The following is a 20,343-nucleotide window of genomic DNA, read 5'->3' on the forward strand; positions in this document are numbered from 1 at the left end:
GAGTAACAGAACGTTAATTTCAAATTTAAATAGTAATTAAATTCTTCTTTAAGAGGAACCACAAATCTATTGAATATTATATTAAATATATTTGCAGCGCCTTACAATAAATATATATATATCAGTATCAGTATCAGTATCAGTATCAGTATCAGTATATAAGAATCGAATAGACTGAATTAGTGTTTTTGAAAATTCTATAATTTTTAAGCCACTTTTAAAGGTGTCTTGAAATATGAAAATGTGTTTTATTTAGGGATTTGTAATGAAAGTATAGATTTTGATACCTAAGCAACATTTAATAATTTGATGATTATCGATTGTGTATTTCTTTAATTCTAGTAGAAGCAACACTTGATCCACAATTGTTCATGTTTGTTGACAAAACTCGTTTTTATTAAGGTAATAAAGTTAGAGTTCTGTAACTGAATAACAATAATAAGATTGCACTTAATATACTTAGATTGCTACCCCACTTTAAGTGCGCAGAATTTGTTGTTCAAATCGAAGAAGTCATCATCGGGATCTGCATCCTTGACCAGCATATCCGCATTGGGATCCGCATTGGCCTCCTTTGCTTCCGTTTTTCTCGCCGCCTGACGTTGCTTCTTCAATCGCTTCTTTTGCGCCTTCACCGCCGTCTGATCCACCTCCACTTGCTTCCAATGTGGCACAAATTCGGCACACCAATCGTACAAAAAGCAATAGAAATCGAACATCATTTTTGAGTCGGGCAGTAGAAAGTTTTCTATGTGGTAGCGGACATCGCCGCGATTCCTCAGAAGATCATAGATGTTGTAGAGAAAAGCGCCGCAATAAAGTTGATTCATTCGAGGACTCAGAAGAGGGAAATCCAAGAGGGCATTGAGACCGTTGAGTTGATAGACCACAGCCTGAAATTCGGCAAACGAGTGAATGACCGTCGTTGAGTACAAATCAAATTTCTTTTTGAATATCTCCTGCATGTGAAAGTGCGGCAGCAGACGTTCCTGCGTTAAATAGCAATCCGATTTGGGCACATGGGCCATTCGATCCGGTACGGAGAGCTCAAGGAGTGCAGGTTTAATGCCACGTTTGATCCCCTCACCCAGTTCCTTGTCCCTCACTCCGCGTTCTGCCTTCAAAGTCTTGCCAAATCTCTTGCGAAAAGCTTTCACTTCCCTTTCGGCGGGTATGGTAACGTCTATCGTCCGTAAGACGATTAAACTCAGGATTAGCGAGTGCAGATGGAGCAGATCGCAATGTTCCGAGCGATGCAGCCAATAGACTATGGCCAGAAAATACAATCTCAGATCCTCTGGCAGTTCATCCAGTTTCTTGAACAGCTTTTCCGTATTCGCATGCGGCACATTGGCTTCGAATACCGCTTTCAAATGCCTGGCATCTGGTGCAGTTGGTTCGTACGCATAGGCTGGCTCCTTTTCGATGGGCATCTTGAAGTACCTTACATTCGTGACGCGCAGAGCTCTTGTGAGGTAGGTAAACGCAATCGGTAACGGTGCACCCTCCTCATCCAATTGTGGCTCCGTTTTGGCACCCTCCACATTGTGAAGTAGGGCGAAGACATAGTTCAGAATGGGCAGGGCCAGTTCGTTGGAGTCGTGGTAGGGAAAGTGCTCGATCTGTGGGTTGTTGATGTACTTCCGCAGGTGCATGAGATCCACAAAATAGCGGGAGAGATGGGCAGGGTAGAGTTTGTCCAGGAACCATTGCGGAAAGAGCAGCGTTTTGTCCTCCACTTCGACTTCATCCGTTTCCTCTTCCGCCTCCTCTTCAACCTCTGCTCCAGAGTCTGGCTCTTGGTTTTCTGGTGGTTCCTCCTCCTCCTCCTCGTCTTGATTTTCAGCTTCCTCTTGCTGCTCTTCATCTTCTCCTGCTAAATCTTCGTCTCCTGACAAGTTTTCCTCTACATCCTCTTCATCGCTTAGTTCCTCTTCGCTGCTGGGGGGTTCTACATAGGGGAAAGCCTTCTCGTAGTGCTCCTCAAAGAAATCGTAGGCATGACAGAGCTCATTGGAGTAACCAGAGATGGCTGCATGGACCTGCGACACCAGAGATTCACGCTGGTTCTGTAAGCATAGTGTTTTAACTTTAAGAATTCCCAAAAATCACAAAATTGAAACCAACCTTTTTCAGCCTGGACAAAACTTTGGCCAAAGCAGACTCCGCTGTTTCTTCCTTTAGCCAAGTAAGTATAACTTGAATACGTTTCTGCTGAATCTTTAGCTTGCGACTTCTGCCTGCTTTTCCCATGCCGGCAGCAAAAAAGTTTTTGAAAGCACTGCGTGCTATATAATCGTTGCCCAGAAGGGCAGCAAAAAGTGGCAGTTTCTCGGGACTGAGAGTGCTGCGTCCACAAAGATGGGATACTCGGTAGATGCAGCAGTCCAGGTACTTGTAGGTCTTGGTGTTCCCCCCTTTGGGGGATGATACCTCCTCTAAAGTTTGTATTCCAGCCACTATTTTGTTGGCCTTGGTGCGCTTTTCCACATTTTTGGCCTCATTGCGTCGCAGATCCCGACAATCCTTCTGTTTGTGGTTGTTCTTGTCTTTCACCTGTTTGGTGAGCACCTGCGGGGGCACAGATTTGTTAAGTATATTTAAATTGTAAAATAGTTGCGGTCAAAATAGTAGTATTTTTTGAGCTTTTTGATTATTTTCTTATCATTTTAACTGCAGAATATTGAAAAGGCAATTATGTAGGGAATTAGTTAGTTTCCGATTTTCATTAAAAAATCAAAACCATTAATTGTAAGTATTAATGGGTAAATAAGCCTTATGACAAATTAAAAGTAAAGTTATCCTGTGCCTCAAAGGAATCTTTTTAAGCTCATTATCTTGATCTACGACAATATAAATGATCCCGTAGACGAACCTTCACTGTAAGCGTGATCAGCGGTATGTACTTGACATTATGGATGTAGAAATCCGAATCGTAGGACAGCACTGGACAGTTGAGCTTCCTGGCCAGGGCGGCCAGTTCGTCGTCCGCCTCAAAGACGCACCGCATCACCGGGACACCGCAATCCCGGACTGCGTCCACAAAGACCTCTTTTAGGTGCAGCGGGAACAGAGTGATGGAGGCATTTGGATTTATCTTCTTGATCACGGTGATTTTGCCCCTCAGCCGGGTGCTCACGGTCCGCAATTTGCGCTCCTCGTAGCCGCCATCCATGAGGACATATGGCCGGATGTTGCACTCGGCCAGGACCTGGAAGAACTGGACCACAGCGCGGTAGAAGTCGTCGTAGTCCCCCCCAAAAGCGGAGTAGCTCCCGGCGACATCCTTGTACAAATTGCAGGAAAGATTGTCCCCGTCGATGACCAGCGCCGTGGAGTGGAGCTCGAAGGGCTTCAGGTAGATCTCCGCACGCTGTGCTATGTAACTGGTTAGGCCCCGGACTCCCATTTGTTCTTAAATCCCCGCACTTGTTGAACCACTGCAATTTGTTTATTTTTTTCCCCACCTGGAAATCGAACGCGTGCTAGCGGCAGTGTTGGTAAATACCAAAATGCGTACAGCTGCACGGAAGAAAAATATGGGCAATTTGTTAACATACATATACTATTTTTTAATTTTTGATTGCAGATTTATGTTAATGAAATGTACTTAATCCCAATAAACAATTAAATATATGTTTGTTATATATTTAAATTTCCCTTATTTTAATTTACCAAAAATATATCAATATATCATTTACAGTTGAATATTAAATTTAAAAGAACTCCTTGTTAGGCATTTTAAGAGTTCATTAATTAAAGTTACTTAATTATTTAATTTGTGTCTTTCGGATTATTCATTTATTTATATTTAACAGTGGAATCGTTAACAGAGGGCAATAGTGGGGTAATCTTTTTTTGGTGTGACCGTTTTCGAGTGGTTAGGGGTGGAAGAGCGTTGATGAAGCCCTGCTATACATCGATATTTTGAAAACATGTTGGCATCGATGTTTCTCTACCTCTAGACGCGAACCACGAAATGTTAGCCAAACGTCGAACTAACAGAAGAATAGAAGGAGAAAGATAATAAAAAGCCACCTCAATGTAAGCGAATCGTCGAACAGAAAGAAAAAGATGAAACCGATGTTTTGAAAACATCGATAAGACCGACGTTTTGAAAACATCGATGACGTTTTGAATCGAAGTTCCTCCACCTCTAGAGAAGAAGAAAGTAAAGACGGAGAAAGAGAAAGAGAACAAAAACATTTTTCTCGCCGTTCGGACGTGTTTTCGCTGCTCCTCGCTAAAACTACAAATGGCTGCATTCGAACTCAAGCTAGAGTTGATATATTAGAGTGATTGATTTTGGAGGTTTTGCAATTACACGTGGACTCGGCGGCGATAAATTCCGACACGACGCTTCTCCGCGCATCGCCGAAAAACGTAACACCGCGAGTGCTACGAACGACCAGGAAAATTCGGCAGCCCAAACTGAATACTTCGACCCACACAGCGGGGAAAACTTAAATATTTAGCCCAAAAACACACCAAGTGCAGTTGAAATCGCCATTGAATCGCCGAGCGCGTGCATATATACGGGTTCCGTTAATTCCGTTCCGTTTCTTGTCGCCTTTTTTTCTTGCACACACAGTTTACCACTTTACCTTTGCGTCTCTCGTTCCGTAGTGTGAGTGTGTGCGTGTGTGTGGTGTGCGTGCGCGTGTGTGTTGTTTTTCGTGTGTTCGTTTAACTAAAACACAGGTAGCAAACGAAAAGAAATATGAAAATATGAAATCAAGTAAATATAAAACAAGTAGCAGCAGCAACAACAACAACACAGCACTCGTATACCCGTCGTGTTGATAACTTTGTGCGTCTTTCGCATTCACATTTCATATAGTATTATTTTTCTCTTGGCTTTTTAACGACAACAACAATATGAATGAGAGAGAGCGAGCGCGAAGATCGTGATCACCGTATCGTGAATGAATATTTGTCAGTGTGTGCGAGGCGTGCTCTACGCACACACACACACGTACGTAAACAACAAACACATACACAATTACATTTAATTTGTGTGTGTGCAGCATTTAATAAATAATTGTGTGCAAAATAAATGTTCCAAAACGAAATCGGTGAAAAAACGTAAAACAAAAGTGCGAAAATTCGTCTTCAACTTGGATCGATCGGCAGTGAAAGAAAATATTGTGTTCTTCTGGAGATTTGGAGCACCGAGTTATAAAAGACCTGTTTTTTTTGGATACGGAACAACTAAAATTTTCCTCTTTGCCCAAAAAGGTGAGTGTATGGTAAATCAAGGGAAAATCGCTTTCCCATTGGCCAAGGCCATTCCGGGAAATCTGCGAGCGGTCCTGCCCACGTTTCCTGTCTTCCGCACATTTTCACACGTCCTGCAATTGCAATTTTCTCGTTTCTCATATTTTCTTCACTCTATATATTTTTGGTGATTCCCACGCCTTCCTTTTTTTTGGGCAGGTATTCGCAGGTAGAAACAAAAAATCCCTCGGAAAACCCGAAAAACTGGAGAATACCTCTGTTGGTGGGCTGGAGGAAAATCAAGAAAATATAAATTGAAATGTTTTCCCAGCCGAAGAAACAGCGAAAATTGAGCGAAATTAGCCACCCGCTGATTTCAGAAAATTGTTGGAAAAATATGAACATCTCACTGGGGGAGAAATAACTCATCGTTATTATCATTCTGCAATTGCAATTTGGCACAATTTCGATATGACGACTGTGTGGTGCTCCCATTTGTTGGGCGATTATGTAATTTTCGCCAAGTGCTTGTGAATCAGGTTGTGATTTTCCATATAAAAAAGGGGCTGCCGACGATCTGGCGACCGCCGACAGTTGCCAGCAATTTCCGGCGCTTTTTGGCAACTGGAAAATCGAGCACAAAAGTTCATCCCGGAGTTTGAAAACGCGGAAGAGCAAAAGGCGTAGCCCTGCCAAAAAATAAGAGGAGACCCCCTTCCTAACGCATTTCCCAAAGTGGTTTATAGTTTTCCTACAGCTGTTGCGACGTCGATTTTTACGATTTTTACTGGTAACCCGGGGAAGAAAGAACATAAATAGAGGTACGACTAGCTAATACCGCTCGAAACACTGAAAAAAGCCATGGATTTTAGGGCTTAGTCTTTAGACCTTTAAAGTTTATAAAAATGAATTTATAAAATTAAAGTTTATTTTTATAAGAATAGAAACTTCCCTGCATTAACTAAGTTGTTCTTTTCTATTCTCTTTACTTTTCCCAACTGTTCTGAAGTTTGTTATACCCTAAACTACCCTATAATAACTGGGTACCATAAAAAGAGTTTGAATTTCAAATAAAATCCACTCTCTGACACTCACACAAGCCCACTGGTGGAGCAGCTGCTGTTTGTCTCTTTGTGTTTGGGTCTCAAATGACACTTGCCAACGCTGCTGCTGCACATAATTCTGAATTCCGTAGAATTTCCTAGTAGGAAGTGCAGGGGCTACAGCGAAAACACCAGCAAAGAGTCGCACTTGACGATGGCTATTGCCATCTCACTCCAGAAAGGTAAATAGAGAAACTAGATATAAGGAGGGATCTTAAATATTTTGTAACTCAAATACGAATATAATTTAACGATTAAATTGGTTAGAGCTGTTCATGATATATACCAATTCTGATAGTTATGACTAATGCTTCGCGTAGGTGTCTCATCCTTTTTATAATTTGTTGCACTTGTTCCGTTCCCATTTCCTTGCTAGTACTCCAGTTATTTGCTGTAATTGAGCAATTAAGTAATTGTCTTTGATTAAATGTGCAAATTTGTCTAATGTTCTACGCTGCGGGTATTTCTGCAAAACGGATGTGACCGCTTAAAGCTGCGCTCAAATTGCCACGCTTAATTTGTCACTGATCTCACTTTTTCTCAATTGACGATCTCTGTGATTTTAGTCTGGGCAATTATGCGTCATTATCAGCCGTTAGGTATATTTACTATATAGCATCTAACGCCTAACGAAGGCAATAAAGGCATTGCACCACAGTGGCCAGAATAATACCATCGACTAGGGAAGTAATGGCTTGCCCAACTAATGCTTCTTGACCTACAAGCGGCCTCGCGCATTTCCTGCCCATTTTCATTTACTGTTAATTATTGTTTAGACGCAGGCAATTCGAAAAAGCGATGGAGGAGTTCGAATACAGGCAACATTGGCTAATAAAAGCTTGCAAACAATTTCAAATTTCCAAATTGTTTGAAATGCAGCCCAGCTGGCAACAGAGAAAAAGAAACAACCAAATCAACCAAAGGCAACACGGCCATAACAACAATCTTGCTCACACATTCATAATAGGCGAACAAATGCGGTCAAAATAATATAGTTTTATTTGCTTTTTAAAAAAAGGGGTATATGGTGTTCGAATAAGTTTTGTAAAATTCTCAACCCTGTTTTATGACTTTTTAGTTTTAAATTCAAAATAATATATTTTTGGTCGATAAAAAATATGATACAAAAATGTTTAAAAAACATAATAATTTCCCAAATTTAAATAATAATTTTAATATTCGATGTACCTGCTTTTCTGGAAAATAAGTTGTTTTCACTATTATTTTGACCCAGCCTGTACGCATACACACACAAAAACAACAAATAAAGTAATTATTTCCTTTCACATGGCGAGCTACCTCCAAAATCGGAAAGACATAAAGAAGAATATAAAAAAAAGCGAAAGAAGCCTCAAGACCCAAAAATAAAATCCAACAAAATCCGCTGTCGGCGTCGAGACTTTTGTTGTTGTTTCTGCTGCAGCGGCCCCAACACGTGCAATTGGGAGGGAGCGAGAGGGAAGTAGGAGGGAGCCAGAGCGAGAGCAACCTATTAATAAAGTTGTACCTACATATATATAGCTAACAAGAGTGAGGAGTACAGGGGAGTAGTGTTTTTTTGCATTGATGTCTCACTCTAAATTGGCAAAAACGGAACTTGAAATAAGTGACAATGTGTGAGTGGAGCCCATTGTGAATGAATCTATTGTGATTGATTCATGCCGAAGGAGATGACTAAACTCGCTTTGGGTCCATTCCCATATCCGTTATGTGGCCACTCCTTTTGTCCAAATTTGGTTAACAGATTTGTGCCCGTTCTTTTGGCATTTAATTGATCCATCTACACGAGCAGAAAAACCAAATGTAAATCGATCTCAAATGTCGCCGAATTTTATTTGCTTTCGTTTTGTGAATGAAACGCTTATGTATCTCCCCCTCTCTCCTTATCACTGTGCATATAAATGTGGGCGCCAACGTCTTGAGTTGTAATTTCGCGTCTCTCTGTCCGTCCTTGTCTGTTGCTAATAAATCATGACCCGCTCATGTAAATTTCGCATTTGTTTAGCCTTTGATACCCTACAATCGAGTTGTTCGTTTCATGATATAATATATAAAACTTCATTCAATATTTTTATATGAGACATAAAGAACAACATTTATTTTGTTTTAATTGGTTTTCAAATATAAGAGACAATTCTAAAAATCAAAATGATCACCTTTGGTCAGTGGTCATTTTATAATTTCCCTAATAGCAAAATCAATAAATCTTCTTATTTCCTAACGGGCAAATCAACAAAATCATGATGAATCAACATGATAAAAAAGGAATTATCAGTCATAGGAAATTACGATTTGCAAGGGTAATTCCAACTTCGTTGCAACCTTTTCATATCACTTCTTGTTCGATAGTTTTTGCCTATTTATGCAGCTACCGTGGGGCGCTTACGTCATGGGCCCACTTCGTACATATTTGGCCATGTTTTACTGTTGTCAATTGGCTGCTATTTGTGGGCTAAATTTCTCGCTACCGTCAACACAACAAAATATTGAAAGTAGGTAATGTAGCGCAGCAGCTCGGATTGAGTTGAGTCATCGTCCGACGTTGGATTTTTCTTTTTCTTGAGTTGTGAAATTGCCCGAATCTATCGGATACGCAAGAACATATACGAATTTACATACAGTCGGCTGACTGCTCTACACATTTTTGCAATTAATAATTTTTAACAAGCAGATGGAGGAGGCAAAGATGCTGTCTACATATAGCCCATATATCATTGCCAAGATCATCTATTTGGCCTCTCTATCTGATTCTCTCTAGCGACACAATTTGAGCGAAATCCGTTTGGCATTTATTTACATTTCATTGGAAATTCACTTTTCGCTAAACAATTTCCATAATGCATAAATTTGTACAAATTGCCCTGTTAATTGAAGATTAAAACATTTCGCGCATCGATCTATTTTATGGGTTCAACGGACATTTGTTTTGATTTGCTTACGTTAATGCAGCATTTGGAATAGCTCGAGATACATTCATGAATGGAATAATGAATGGGAATGGTATTATGAAGTCAAGATCGACTGCGGTCTGTTTTTTCGCCTTTTCTGCGGTCAGTTTTGTGGTATTTAACGTCAGGTAAATTATATAGTGTTTTTCCACCCACACATATATCATATTCTTTTTGAAGATTATGTTGTAAAATAATTTAGGTTTATTAAAGGGATTCATAGTTAGTGGAATATGGAAAATCGTTTCTTTGTGTAATATTGTTTTTGAAGTAGAAATTTTCAGATCTTAAATTGAAAGATCGTTTTCTTAGAGTCTTAAATTTATAATGATTAATGATAATAAAGCCTTTACTTAACTCTTTCAAGGGTGATTTAGTTAAAATTAGGGACTACATGACTAAATCTTCAAACATTTGCAGTCCATTGTTTTCGAAAATTTCCACCCTGTGAGCAATAAAGAATCGTCATTATAACGCTGCGAAATCCATTCACCGGAATGGATCCCACTCATCGTTATCGTTATCCATAGCAAACAGCTGACTAACCCGGTGATCGGCAAGGGGCCCCAAACTATATAGACGCAGTTCTGCCGACTGAAATGAATGCCTGTGGGTGGTGCAGCTTTTCATAGCCACCTACACTAACTCACTGCGCCAATATTTACACAACATTGATGGACATGTATGTTTACCTACTTTGTAGGTGCTTCGGTTTCGGTGCCCCCTTGTTATGCGTACAAATATACCTCTATATAGATCTGGCTTATTTATTTATGTATTATTCTGCCGCTATTTATAACTGGCATACTAATTTGTAATTTGTTTAATGATTCACTTAACGAACTTTATGATGTGTGGGAACTGGAGTTGGTAAACCCTATATCCATTGCACCATCGCCACCACTTGGCTTGTTGACCTAACTCTTTAACTCGCGATAAGTATATTTCCAAGAAGTCCATAAAGAATATTAGCTTTGATTTGTGTTTAGTATTGCCCCGATCAATCAGCAGCATTACCTGTTGTGGCGGAGAAGTATAACACAAACCATTTCCATCTATTTTGGCTCTTCAACCTCCGCATGGTGTAAACAATTTCTGGCTGGGATCTCTGCCGCTTTAAATAAACAACCAATTTCAATGGGCTATCCAAAAATTAATTCGCAATTTACTGATGAACATCTTCTTTTCTTGACTTCTGGAATTGTCTCAAAAAATGGTACAGCTTTAATATTCCCAGACACTTTTCTTATCGATTGCATCAAAAAATGGTTGGTTCTTCTCGGGGGTTTTAAAACCAGTTCTCAGTTCACTTTTCGAAAAAAAGGTAAAGCCGAGTGAAAACCACAATAATAATTCCCATAATTATAACAATGAACCGCACAGATACAGAAATCCGACCAAAAAAAGAGATATCCAAGTGTCGCCGTCCCAAAAACAACAACAAATAAAGCAACCAAGAAGCAGAAAATAAAGGTAGATGAAGATGAAGAAGAATCACAGTGTGGTTTGCTTTGAAATACAAACTTTTGTGGTTACAAGTTTTTTTTTCTAGACCACAGAAAAAGTCTGTTTCTTCTGTCTTTCTTTTCTTTCAATGGCAAAGCCAAAGAAGTTGTGACTGCCAAAACAAAAACAGAGAAGCGGAAAAAATAAAAAATAACCAAGAAGAAGCAAAGACTGGAGAGATGGATGGATGGAAAAAGGTGTGTTGTGTATGAAATGATACGGATACCGAACGAAATAAAGTCGGAAGAAGTCTTCAAGCACAACAAAAATAGGACTGGAAGCAGTGACGTAGCCAGGAGGGGTTCAGGGTGTTTAATAAACAAAAATCCTAATGATATAATATGCAAATAATAAAAAAATTGTATATCAAATTTTAAAATAAGCTCCTTGTGGGGATCTTAAAATCCCCTCTAGATCGAATTTAACGTAAGCCACTGCTCGCAAAGACAACGTCAAAGTTTTCTTAGTTTTGTTATGGTTGTTATTACACTTTATTTTTCCTCCTTCCTCTTCTCGGTTTGCGGTGGTAAAACTTTAACAACTTCTTAAGAGTTGGGGAGGGGCCCCCAAAACCAAGTTCCAAGTTTCAACCGAGATAACCTCCAATCATATAAATATGACAATGACGGGGCACAAACGACATTTAAATGTGCCTAAAAAAGTTAGTTGGAAAAGTGTTTTAGTCTGGGAAATGTGCCGTTAGTACAGTTTAAGTTCAATTAAAAGTGTTCGTCTCGTCGCCATTTTGCTGCATCAGAACTTCCATTTCAATTACCAGGGGAGAAAGAGATGATGAGGTGGAGAGGGAGACGGGGCAGTCGGCGGTCTCAGCGTTTCGCTCCAGAAAGGCCCGTAAAAATGTGTCATGGCTGGCAGTTGAACCAAATTACCGCCAACCGAAGCTAACTCGACGCTCAGTTTTGTTCTACTCGTGAACACACTCAAAACAATTTAAACAAAATTCTAAAAAAAACTTAGGTTACCATTATGTAGTTGCAATGAAAAAATCAATAATTAAAGTTTTATTTTACTAAACAAATTTTGTAGTTCAAGAATAAACACGAACTTTTTATATGACTTTAGAGTAGATAATAAAAAAAAAATGTTGAATTCTTTGGAAAAAGTGGGTTTTAAAATTTTTTTCGGTGTACTCAATCACTCGACGTGTCGCACCACCTGATGATGAGTGGCTCGGCCGTAATTTGTTGGCTTCCTGCTGAACTGCCGCCTGCAACAAGCCGCTGCACATGCACCGCATGGCTACACTCCGCTCTACTGCCACAGCCACTGCCACTGTCGCTGTCGCTGCCTCTTTCCCTAAGGTATATCTCCTGAATTCTCATTCCCGCCCCACCGACGTTTGGGTTCAATGCGCCACAGTTTTTCGGACCCACATCAGCCTCGGGAAACATATTATCCTGCCAGCACACACGAGCCAACGAAATTGATAAAGGGAATCCATCATTTTTGGCAAATTACGGTGCCACCCGGTGGCAGACACCAACTGAGGCACCTGTCATTAGCTCCACTAATTACGCCCACCCGCTCCAACTCTTGACCGAAAGTTGAATGCCTTGAGAAGGGAAATCACGCACGTGCCTCTGCAGAATTCCCACTCTAAAACATTCAAAGTGCTTTTCATAGTTTGCAAGCATGTTGCAAAAATGGAGTTTTGTTTTATTTGATTTTTCCCCCGGTGGGTTTATTTAGTTATGCTTTCCGTCGTCCGCCCATCCATTGCTCTTTTGTAATCCGCACGTAAACCGTTTTACTTTTCCCAGACTTTTATGCGAATTTCATAGTCGCGCTTTGTTATTGCTGCTTTTACTTAATGCTTCGCACACGTCAACCTAAAAAAAAAAGAAAAAACTAAAAACGATGAAGAAAAACAGAGTTACAGCAACGCCAAAAGCGCGGAAAAAGGTCACACACCTCGATTTTGGCAGAACAGTGGTTCATTTTGTATAAAAGAACTGGCGCATCCAAAAATCATAATCATAAATCATAATAATCAAAGCTCAGAAAAACTCTTGCCAACAACAATAATATATTTCTTAAGTTTTCTTATATGTTTCAATTTTACTTGATAAATTTGTTTAGTTTTTAAGAGGTTTTACTGTATGAACCACCTTTGTTCCATTCTTAAATCGTTTCCCCCACGAATTGTTTTGATTTCGCAAACGAATCCAGCGGATGAAAAGGCGTCCAAAGTCCAGGACTTTGTGCGCAGGTGTGCCGCTCCCTGCAGACATCGCATTGCGTTTAACCCTCTGCGTGCGGCCCGCTTCAATTTCAATTTTGTAAATTGAGTTTACATTTCGATTTATTGACACGACCTGACTTCGATTGGCGACTTCTTTATGCTGCTCTGCTGCTCCCTGCACCTTAAAACTCCCCTTTGACTGACATTTATTACCATTTGTGTGTGCCGGCTTCGGTTTCCTGGCGCTTTTGCGATTTATGCAATCGATGGATGGAACTTTCATTTGCAAAGGGAAAATGGCGTCTGCAAAAGTTAAGGGAGGATTGTGTTAAAGGGCTTGAATCGGTAGAATCATTCATGCTTTTTTGCAGATTTATTGAGAGTTGTTTTTAATATTTTTATATTTAATATATAATATTCGACAGCTGTTTTCCAGTGCTCATTTTAAAAAGGATGCCTTTGGGCCACTATTTCCTGGTAAATCCCTGCCTTAACTATTGTTTTTTTGAGCCAAGCTCAGGCTGCAATTTGAGCAATTCCATTTAAATTCGGAATCCATCCAGAAATGTGAAATGTCATGCCATTTGAATGTGAAGTCAGGCAACATGGCATGCAGTGTATACAGTGTATAGTGAACGTGAACGTGTTGCAAACAAAAACAGAAACCGAAATGCACATGCAAACGCACACAAAACTCTGCGCTTCGGATTTCCCTCATCTCTCAACCGCACACGCATCCTAGTGAAAATTTTCCACTTGAGTTTTCTTGGGTTTTCATGGTGTTTTCCTTTTTTGTTTTGCTGCCCATTCATGCATTCCAAAGACTTCTTCCGTTTTGCCCAAAAAAGAAAAGAAGGGAAATAAGAGCGACATGTGTTTGAGATGAAGTGTAGTGGTTGAAAAATCATAGGGGTGAGGATTTCTCTTAAACATAATCTCAATTTCCATTTTTCACCTGCCTAAACGGACCCGCATCCACTTAGCCATCTTTTCCCCTGATTTTTCCCTCCGCTTTTCCTCCTTTTTTTGCCTGCTGCTGCCGCTTATCAGCAGCAATTTGTCTATTAACTGCTGGTTCTAGGTTGTGTAGGCCAATTTCGGCATTTTTTCTACTGTCTTTTCTCCCGTGATAAATGTGCCGAGTCGGTAAATCGGTAAGTGAATTATTATGCTAGTCTTTGGTAGTTCAGTTCTCCGGGGTGCTTGGCATTCGTCATGCATGTGTAGACACACAAGAAGCAGCCGCCACCGTCGACGCATCATCATCATCATCATCATCATCATCATCATCATCATCATCATCGTCATCGTCATCGTCATTATTGTAGTCGGAAAAGGCAAATACAGCAACAACACAGCAATGGCCATCAAATATTGTTTATGTTTCCAACAAATAGTGCCCGCTCTTTCTAATCAGCCGAGCGAACGCTTGTTGCATTTGTACCTGCTTGACCTGCTGCTGATGTATCTGCATCTGCATCTGCTTGCCCCTCTATATGCTATATGCCATGCAGTTGTATCTGTGAATGTATCTGTGCCTGCTGCTCTTGATCCATTTCCATTTCTATGGATTTTGTCCGTGTTGCTCATTACGAGGCGATGGTCTTGCCTCTTTGCCTTTTGGGCACAGTGGAAAAATGCAAACAATAACTTGTCTGTACAAAGCATTTTTAAAAATGTTATATTTTAAGAATTGTTTGATAAAGTTGAAGTTCTTAAAGCTTTTTATACATTTTTTTTTAATTTTTGGCAATTTGAAAACGATGGTTTAAACTTTGGTAATATTTAAAAATTTGAAGTATACATAATTACAACAGCAAAGCTTTAAATTTTATAAATATTAAATATCCTAATTTTTTGTATATATGAAATGAGTAATGGAAATGGTTGATATTACACTTGTTTTAATATTGATCTGTTATTTATTTGTATTTTAAAAGTTTCAATACAAATAATAAATATGGTATATATTTATGTATTTATTGTATTATTTATTATATTTATTGATACAAAAATCATGTTATTAGTTTATTTTTTTTCTGGGCACCACTGTAACTTTACGCATTTACTGCATTTCTGTTTTCTCACTTTGCTGCTGCTTCATTGAGCTTTGGTTGGCTGCAGTCACGTCAGCAGCAGCAAAAGCGGCATAAACATCTAAATATCTTGTGGATCGGAGAGCGACGGGGCTTAAATTAATATAACGTTCTGGATATTCCCTGGAAACGCAAGTACGCGCTGGCAATTGACTGCGATGATGTGGGATAGATTATGGACTTCAATTTAATTGCGAAATTATGCCGAGATGAACATTGCATAATTATGCCACTGGCCAGCGGCGATTGTAATTTGCAGTTAACTTAGTTAATTCAGGAAATTTAATTATATAAGAAAAGTGTGTGTGTTGTGTTGCTTACAAAAATAAACCACTGATTTAAATAGTTATGTAATTAGGTTTTGTAAGACACTCAGCAGACTTCCGTTGGCGATAAATTAAAAACTTAATCGAAATTCTATCGAAATTTTCCACTCTAAACAAATGTCATTGGATATCAACAAACCAAAAGCCAAGCAGAAAATATTGTTGTAGTTTTGAAGTCAACAAATGAAACTCTCATCATCAATAGATGGAATTTATGGCTCCCAGGGAGTAAAGTAAACAATCAATGGGCCAAGTTTATGGTGTAATTGGCCAAGTAACTCCCACAATTTTATTGAGGCGCATAAATATTAAATTTTTTCGGGCATCTGCCGGCACATTAAGGCAATTTTCATGCCCCAAGCAAGTTGGTATTGGTTGTGGCATGCAGACACGTCAACTTCTCATTAAGATAAGCGCTTTTGGCTTCCTGTTTTGGATGGATCTCCTCAAGAAGGGAAGCAAAATCAAAGTGCTCCCCGCCAACTGTCGCATGCAATAATGCGATGAATTGCATTTTGTGCCTGGCGGAGTCCTGTGGAGTTCCTCTCTAGTCCTGGCACACGCCATCTGTCCGGGAACGGGAATCGAAAAACCAGCCAGCCAGCCAGTCAGCCTTAGCCTATCCCTGCTGTGCAGCCTTTTTTTTTTTTTTTTGGTAATAAATTCCCAACATGCAAAGGCGAAAATGCAATAAAATAGCAGCGGCTGCAATGGCAGCCATTTGCCATTTTCAACTTACCCTAGATTCCTCAACTGCTGCTGCTGCTGCCGCTTTTTATTTGGCAACTTTCCAGCCGCATTTTTATGTGCTAATTTACTAGAACGACTTGCTGAAATAACCGTTGGCTGGCAAAACTCCTACTACAAACCGAACCGCAACGCCTTAAGCACAAACAATTAAAACGACGACGCCAACGACGCTGGCCGATAAACAAGCCAAGATAAGTCAATGCCGCCTCGACGACCACACAGGTCCCAAGTCCCAGGTCGCTTTTACCACCAACTCAACTCAACTCAGTCACCATTCTGCAGCATATGGCTGTTACACATTTCGTATTTTTTCACGTTTTCTGTGTGCTACCAATAAATTTCCGAAATACCTTATACCTTCTTGCCTTACCTGGCCAGAGTAATTTTTTCATTAGCGCGTTCAGCGTGGCGGAGCTCATTTCTAAGTAGCCTTTCAGTGGAAGCAAAAGGGAGAAGATCTTTTGGTAGTAAGGGCGCAACACGAGTACTTGAAACAATTGCAGCAATTGGAAAATTTCAACAACTTTTTGAGGGAACCGCCTTGGCTTGCTAGCTGGCCAAAAAGGAGGGTCACTTAGAGCATTTGTGAGTTTATCTGACAGGAATGGGGCAGTTATTTATGAAGGTCTTTAACCAGAGACAAGTGGGAGTAAATGTTTTTAGGGTTTATTTTGGAAAATTTAAGGAAAAAGGTGTTCTTAAGAAATTAACATTTTTTTTGGAGCTACCAATCTTAAGAAATTTATGTTACTATTTTAAGAGGTAACTTGTTATAGTTATATTAAATAGTTTCTAAAAACAGGTTTAAACTTTTAAAGGTATTTCTATCTATAACCTAAACCTTTCAACCTAAACCTTTCCCCAATGTTTAAATGCCATTCTCCTGCATCGTTTTTTACTTTTTAAAAGGAATTTCGTACTGTCCGAAACCGATAAAACTTTCGTAATCAGCATTGATGGCTTGACCATCTCGCTTTTCTGCCCCTTTCCAAGTGCCACAAGTGTAGAAAACGAAGAATTCCTATGTGCAACGTTCGACCGAGCTGTTGTTGTTATTGCTGGCTTTTTAGAATTGCATTTTTATTGTCTGCCACTTTGTTGTTACCAATGTTGGCGAGTGGTGGCCTGCCTTCCACTTTTTTTTGTTCTTGTTCCTCAGTCGTTTTGTTGTTGTGGTTGTTGTTGTATAAATAAACCATATGGTTAAAAGCGTAGCAGAATAATTCTACGAGCTGGCCTGCCTTTTTCTTACTTGGCTGCCCATCGTCAACGCTTCTTGTCTCTCTTGTTCTTGGTTTTATTTATTTTTTTTTTCCTGTAGAATTTTGGTGGTGGTTCTGTTTTCTTTGGTGGTTATATGGCTATAATACCTTATACCTTCTAACTGTGCTGGCAGTGTTGTTTTTGCTGTGTATGCGGCTGGGATGATGGAGTTCTGCTTGAGTGCGTTTGTAAATGTTTTATCAAAATGTCTTGTGCCGTTCGCCCTCTCTTTCTGGCTTTTCTGGCTTTGTGTTACATTTATACGTACCTCGCATCGCACGATCATTAACCGCAAAACATTATTGTGGCATGTTCGCTTGCTGGTTCATCCTCTGCTTCTGTTGCTTCCTACACATGGAAAAAAATTTCATCAAAATCGGTTAACTAATTTGCTTTTTCACAGGAAAATGGCAAAACAAATTGTATTTGCGGGGCTAGATTTAAAATATTTGAAACTGAAAAAAGATTATAAATATTTCTTGAAAATGTCAAATTTTGTAGCGGAGTTCCAAACTAATAATAATAAACCTTATTAGCCAGGTTGTTTTAAATATTGTATTTTCAATATTCTTAATTTTTCTCCGTGTATGTGCCACCTTGTCTCACCTTTCCTTTTCCTTTCCATTTCCCCTCCTGATTTTGTTGTTTGTTCAGCTTGGCTTGGCGATTCTCGGAACTGGGGCCGCAAAATATGTTGCACAACGCCACAAATGGCTAAAATTGCAGAGCCTAAAAATCGCCTCGGTCGTCTCCTAAATCTTTTACCCCCAACCCAACCCAAGCCAACCCAACCCAATCCATTTAAATCTTGGTGACCTCTACTACGATGGCGCCAACTGGGAGGTGCCTGTTGTCACAGAATATTTAGACGGCTTTAGATATAGATACTGTTGCCAAGTGTCAGCGATTTCCCAGACAGCTAGCAGACACAAAAAAGGGCAGCATCAATGAAAACGACGCCGGCAAAAGCGCGCACACAGCTATTGATAGATATACGGATACAAATACATCTATAGATATATGGCTATAAAGATGCATAGATACATCCGAGTGCTTTCGGCTCCGTCTGATTTTCTATTTTGTTTTTTTCCCCCAAGTCTCTTTCTCTCTCTCTCTTTCAAATCGATCGATTTCATGCGCTGCGACAAGTCGTAAATCACACGCCAGACCGACCGCCTGCAGTATCCACCAGATACTATGTATCCGAGCGGCCCTTTCAAAAGTTTTTCGCTTCGTATCAATTCGATTTCATGGCGCTTTATTTACGCACTGCAAATCAAAGACGTAGCCAACTAATTACTGAATTAAAAGCACATTAAACGCGTCCATTGACTTGAAGTTGCTTTTAAAGCTGTGAAAATGCATCTTAATTGTTCGATACCATGAAAATCATTTGGCAGAAAGTGTGTAGAATAGGATTAAAAAGTTGATGGTTGTGGGAAAAAAAGGAGAATGTTAAGACATTTCATTTATATATGTTATTTAGTTTCATAAAAAATCCGTAAGTGGTTAATAACATACTCGAAATCGATTAATCTGAGTTCTGATTGCTCTCAAACTGCCCACTTGCAGTTGCAACCTGCAGATGCTCGACTTATCTTTCAGATGGACCCATTTAAGCTGAGCACATTCCAGGAACCATATCGTTTAACGAACGAAGGCAGGGAAAAGAGTATCATTAAATGCGAGCATCCAACAGCAGGGCATTTAATCACTGGTCTTGCAGAGCAAAGCTCTTCGCTGCTGCTGCTGCTGTTGCGGCTCGGGATATGTTTCAATAAATTCCAGCAAATCAAAACATACAAAACATACTCCATTCTCCAGGGGAAAATGGCGGGGAAGTTGTGGACTTGAGAATGGGGATCCCAAGAACCAAGAACTGGGCGCACGCGTAATGGATAATGAATGCGCGAATGCCTCGCGGCGGCATCTGCGCATAAGTCAATGCAACCACAACTTCACTCCACTCCACTCCGCTGCTGCTGGTCAGCGCTCTGATTCTGATTCTCATTCTTATTCTCATTCCGATTCTACTCGATGGATGGCAGTGGCAATGGCAGCCTTGCCCTTAGCACAAAGGAGCTTTACGAGGCAGTCATCATCGAAGGCAGAGCAAAAAATACTACAGCCAATACATCGGCCAAACCAGAAGACGACGTTATGGTTCATAAAGCAAAAAACTAAGAAAGAAGGAATTACATGAATGAAAGGTTTATCAGTTCCAAATAGATGCTCAAATACCCTTAGTTTGACGGAGAGATTGTAGGGATTTTGTTTTATATGTGGTCTTATCAGCACTTTAAAAAACTTTAGTTTAGATTGTATAGAAATATGATTTCGTATTAAAAAAAGTGATAAAAAAAAAGGGATTTTTTATGTTTTATAAATATTTTATTCAAGATTTAGTTTGTTAGTTTGTTTCTATATAGAATAGAGGGTAAGGATTTTATAGCTAGGAGTAAATACTTTTCTGCTAAATTGCAATCCCTGCCTGTTGCTTCGTCCATTACAAATCTCTTGTTAATTTGTGCATACCTTTTTTTTTTGTTTTTGGGGGGCAGGGCAACGTTGAGCGAGAATGAATAAGAGCCCAAGAGCAGCAACAGCCGCCAAACATTGGAAAAACATCTGCTGTTTCCACTGCCAGTTGATGAACTCGATTCATGCCGTTTCACTCGCTCCAATTGAAGCCGAGCATGGCTTCTCTCGTTCGCGCGTCTGTTGCGCAGGCGCACAAGTACACGGTACTATAGTACACCCATACAGTGGCGGTCGAAATTATAGCAACGACATTGAAAAATTATTTGTCTTTAAATAATTAATCCAGCAAAGATGTTGAGAGTGATCATCAAAGGTTTTTTAAATTTTGGTGTCCTAAAAGGCATTATATATTTTATAAAAAAAAACATTTTTGGAAAAAATTTCTCTATA

The 20,343-nt window shown here is 39.7% G+C and overlaps 2 protein-coding genes across 2 annotated transcripts in view; one reads left to right on the forward strand and one right to left on the reverse strand.

Annotated features, from left to right (window-relative positions):
• Positions 1-374: 374 nt before the first annotated feature.
• On the reverse strand, positions 375-3,499 carry LOC108148069 (protein asteroid). Its single transcript, XM_017274922.1, has 3 exons — positions 2,876-3,499; positions 2,128-2,571; positions 375-2,069 (listed from the first exon to the last, which is right to left on the reverse strand). The coding sequence occupies exons 1-3, from the start codon at positions 3,407-3,409 to the stop codon at positions 468-470; spliced, it is 2,580 nt and encodes an 859-aa protein (XP_017130411.1). The 5' UTR covers positions 3,410-3,499; the 3' UTR covers positions 375-467.
• Positions 3,500-4,177: 678 nt separating this feature from the next.
• Positions 4,178-20,343, forward strand: part of LOC108147966 (protein Star) — a 31,652-nt gene continuing 15,486 nt past the window's right edge. The window contains 1 exon segment of the mRNA XM_017274763.2: positions 4,178-5,238. The gene's annotated coding sequence lies outside the window, so the exon portion shown is untranslated.

Source organism: Drosophila elegans, unplaced genomic scaffold (assembly GCF_018152505.1).
Source record: "Drosophila elegans isolate 14027-0461.03 unplaced genomic scaffold, ASM1815250v1 contig_814, whole genome shotgun sequence".
Taxonomy (NCBI): domain Eukaryota; kingdom Metazoa; phylum Arthropoda; class Insecta; order Diptera; family Drosophilidae; genus Drosophila; species Drosophila elegans.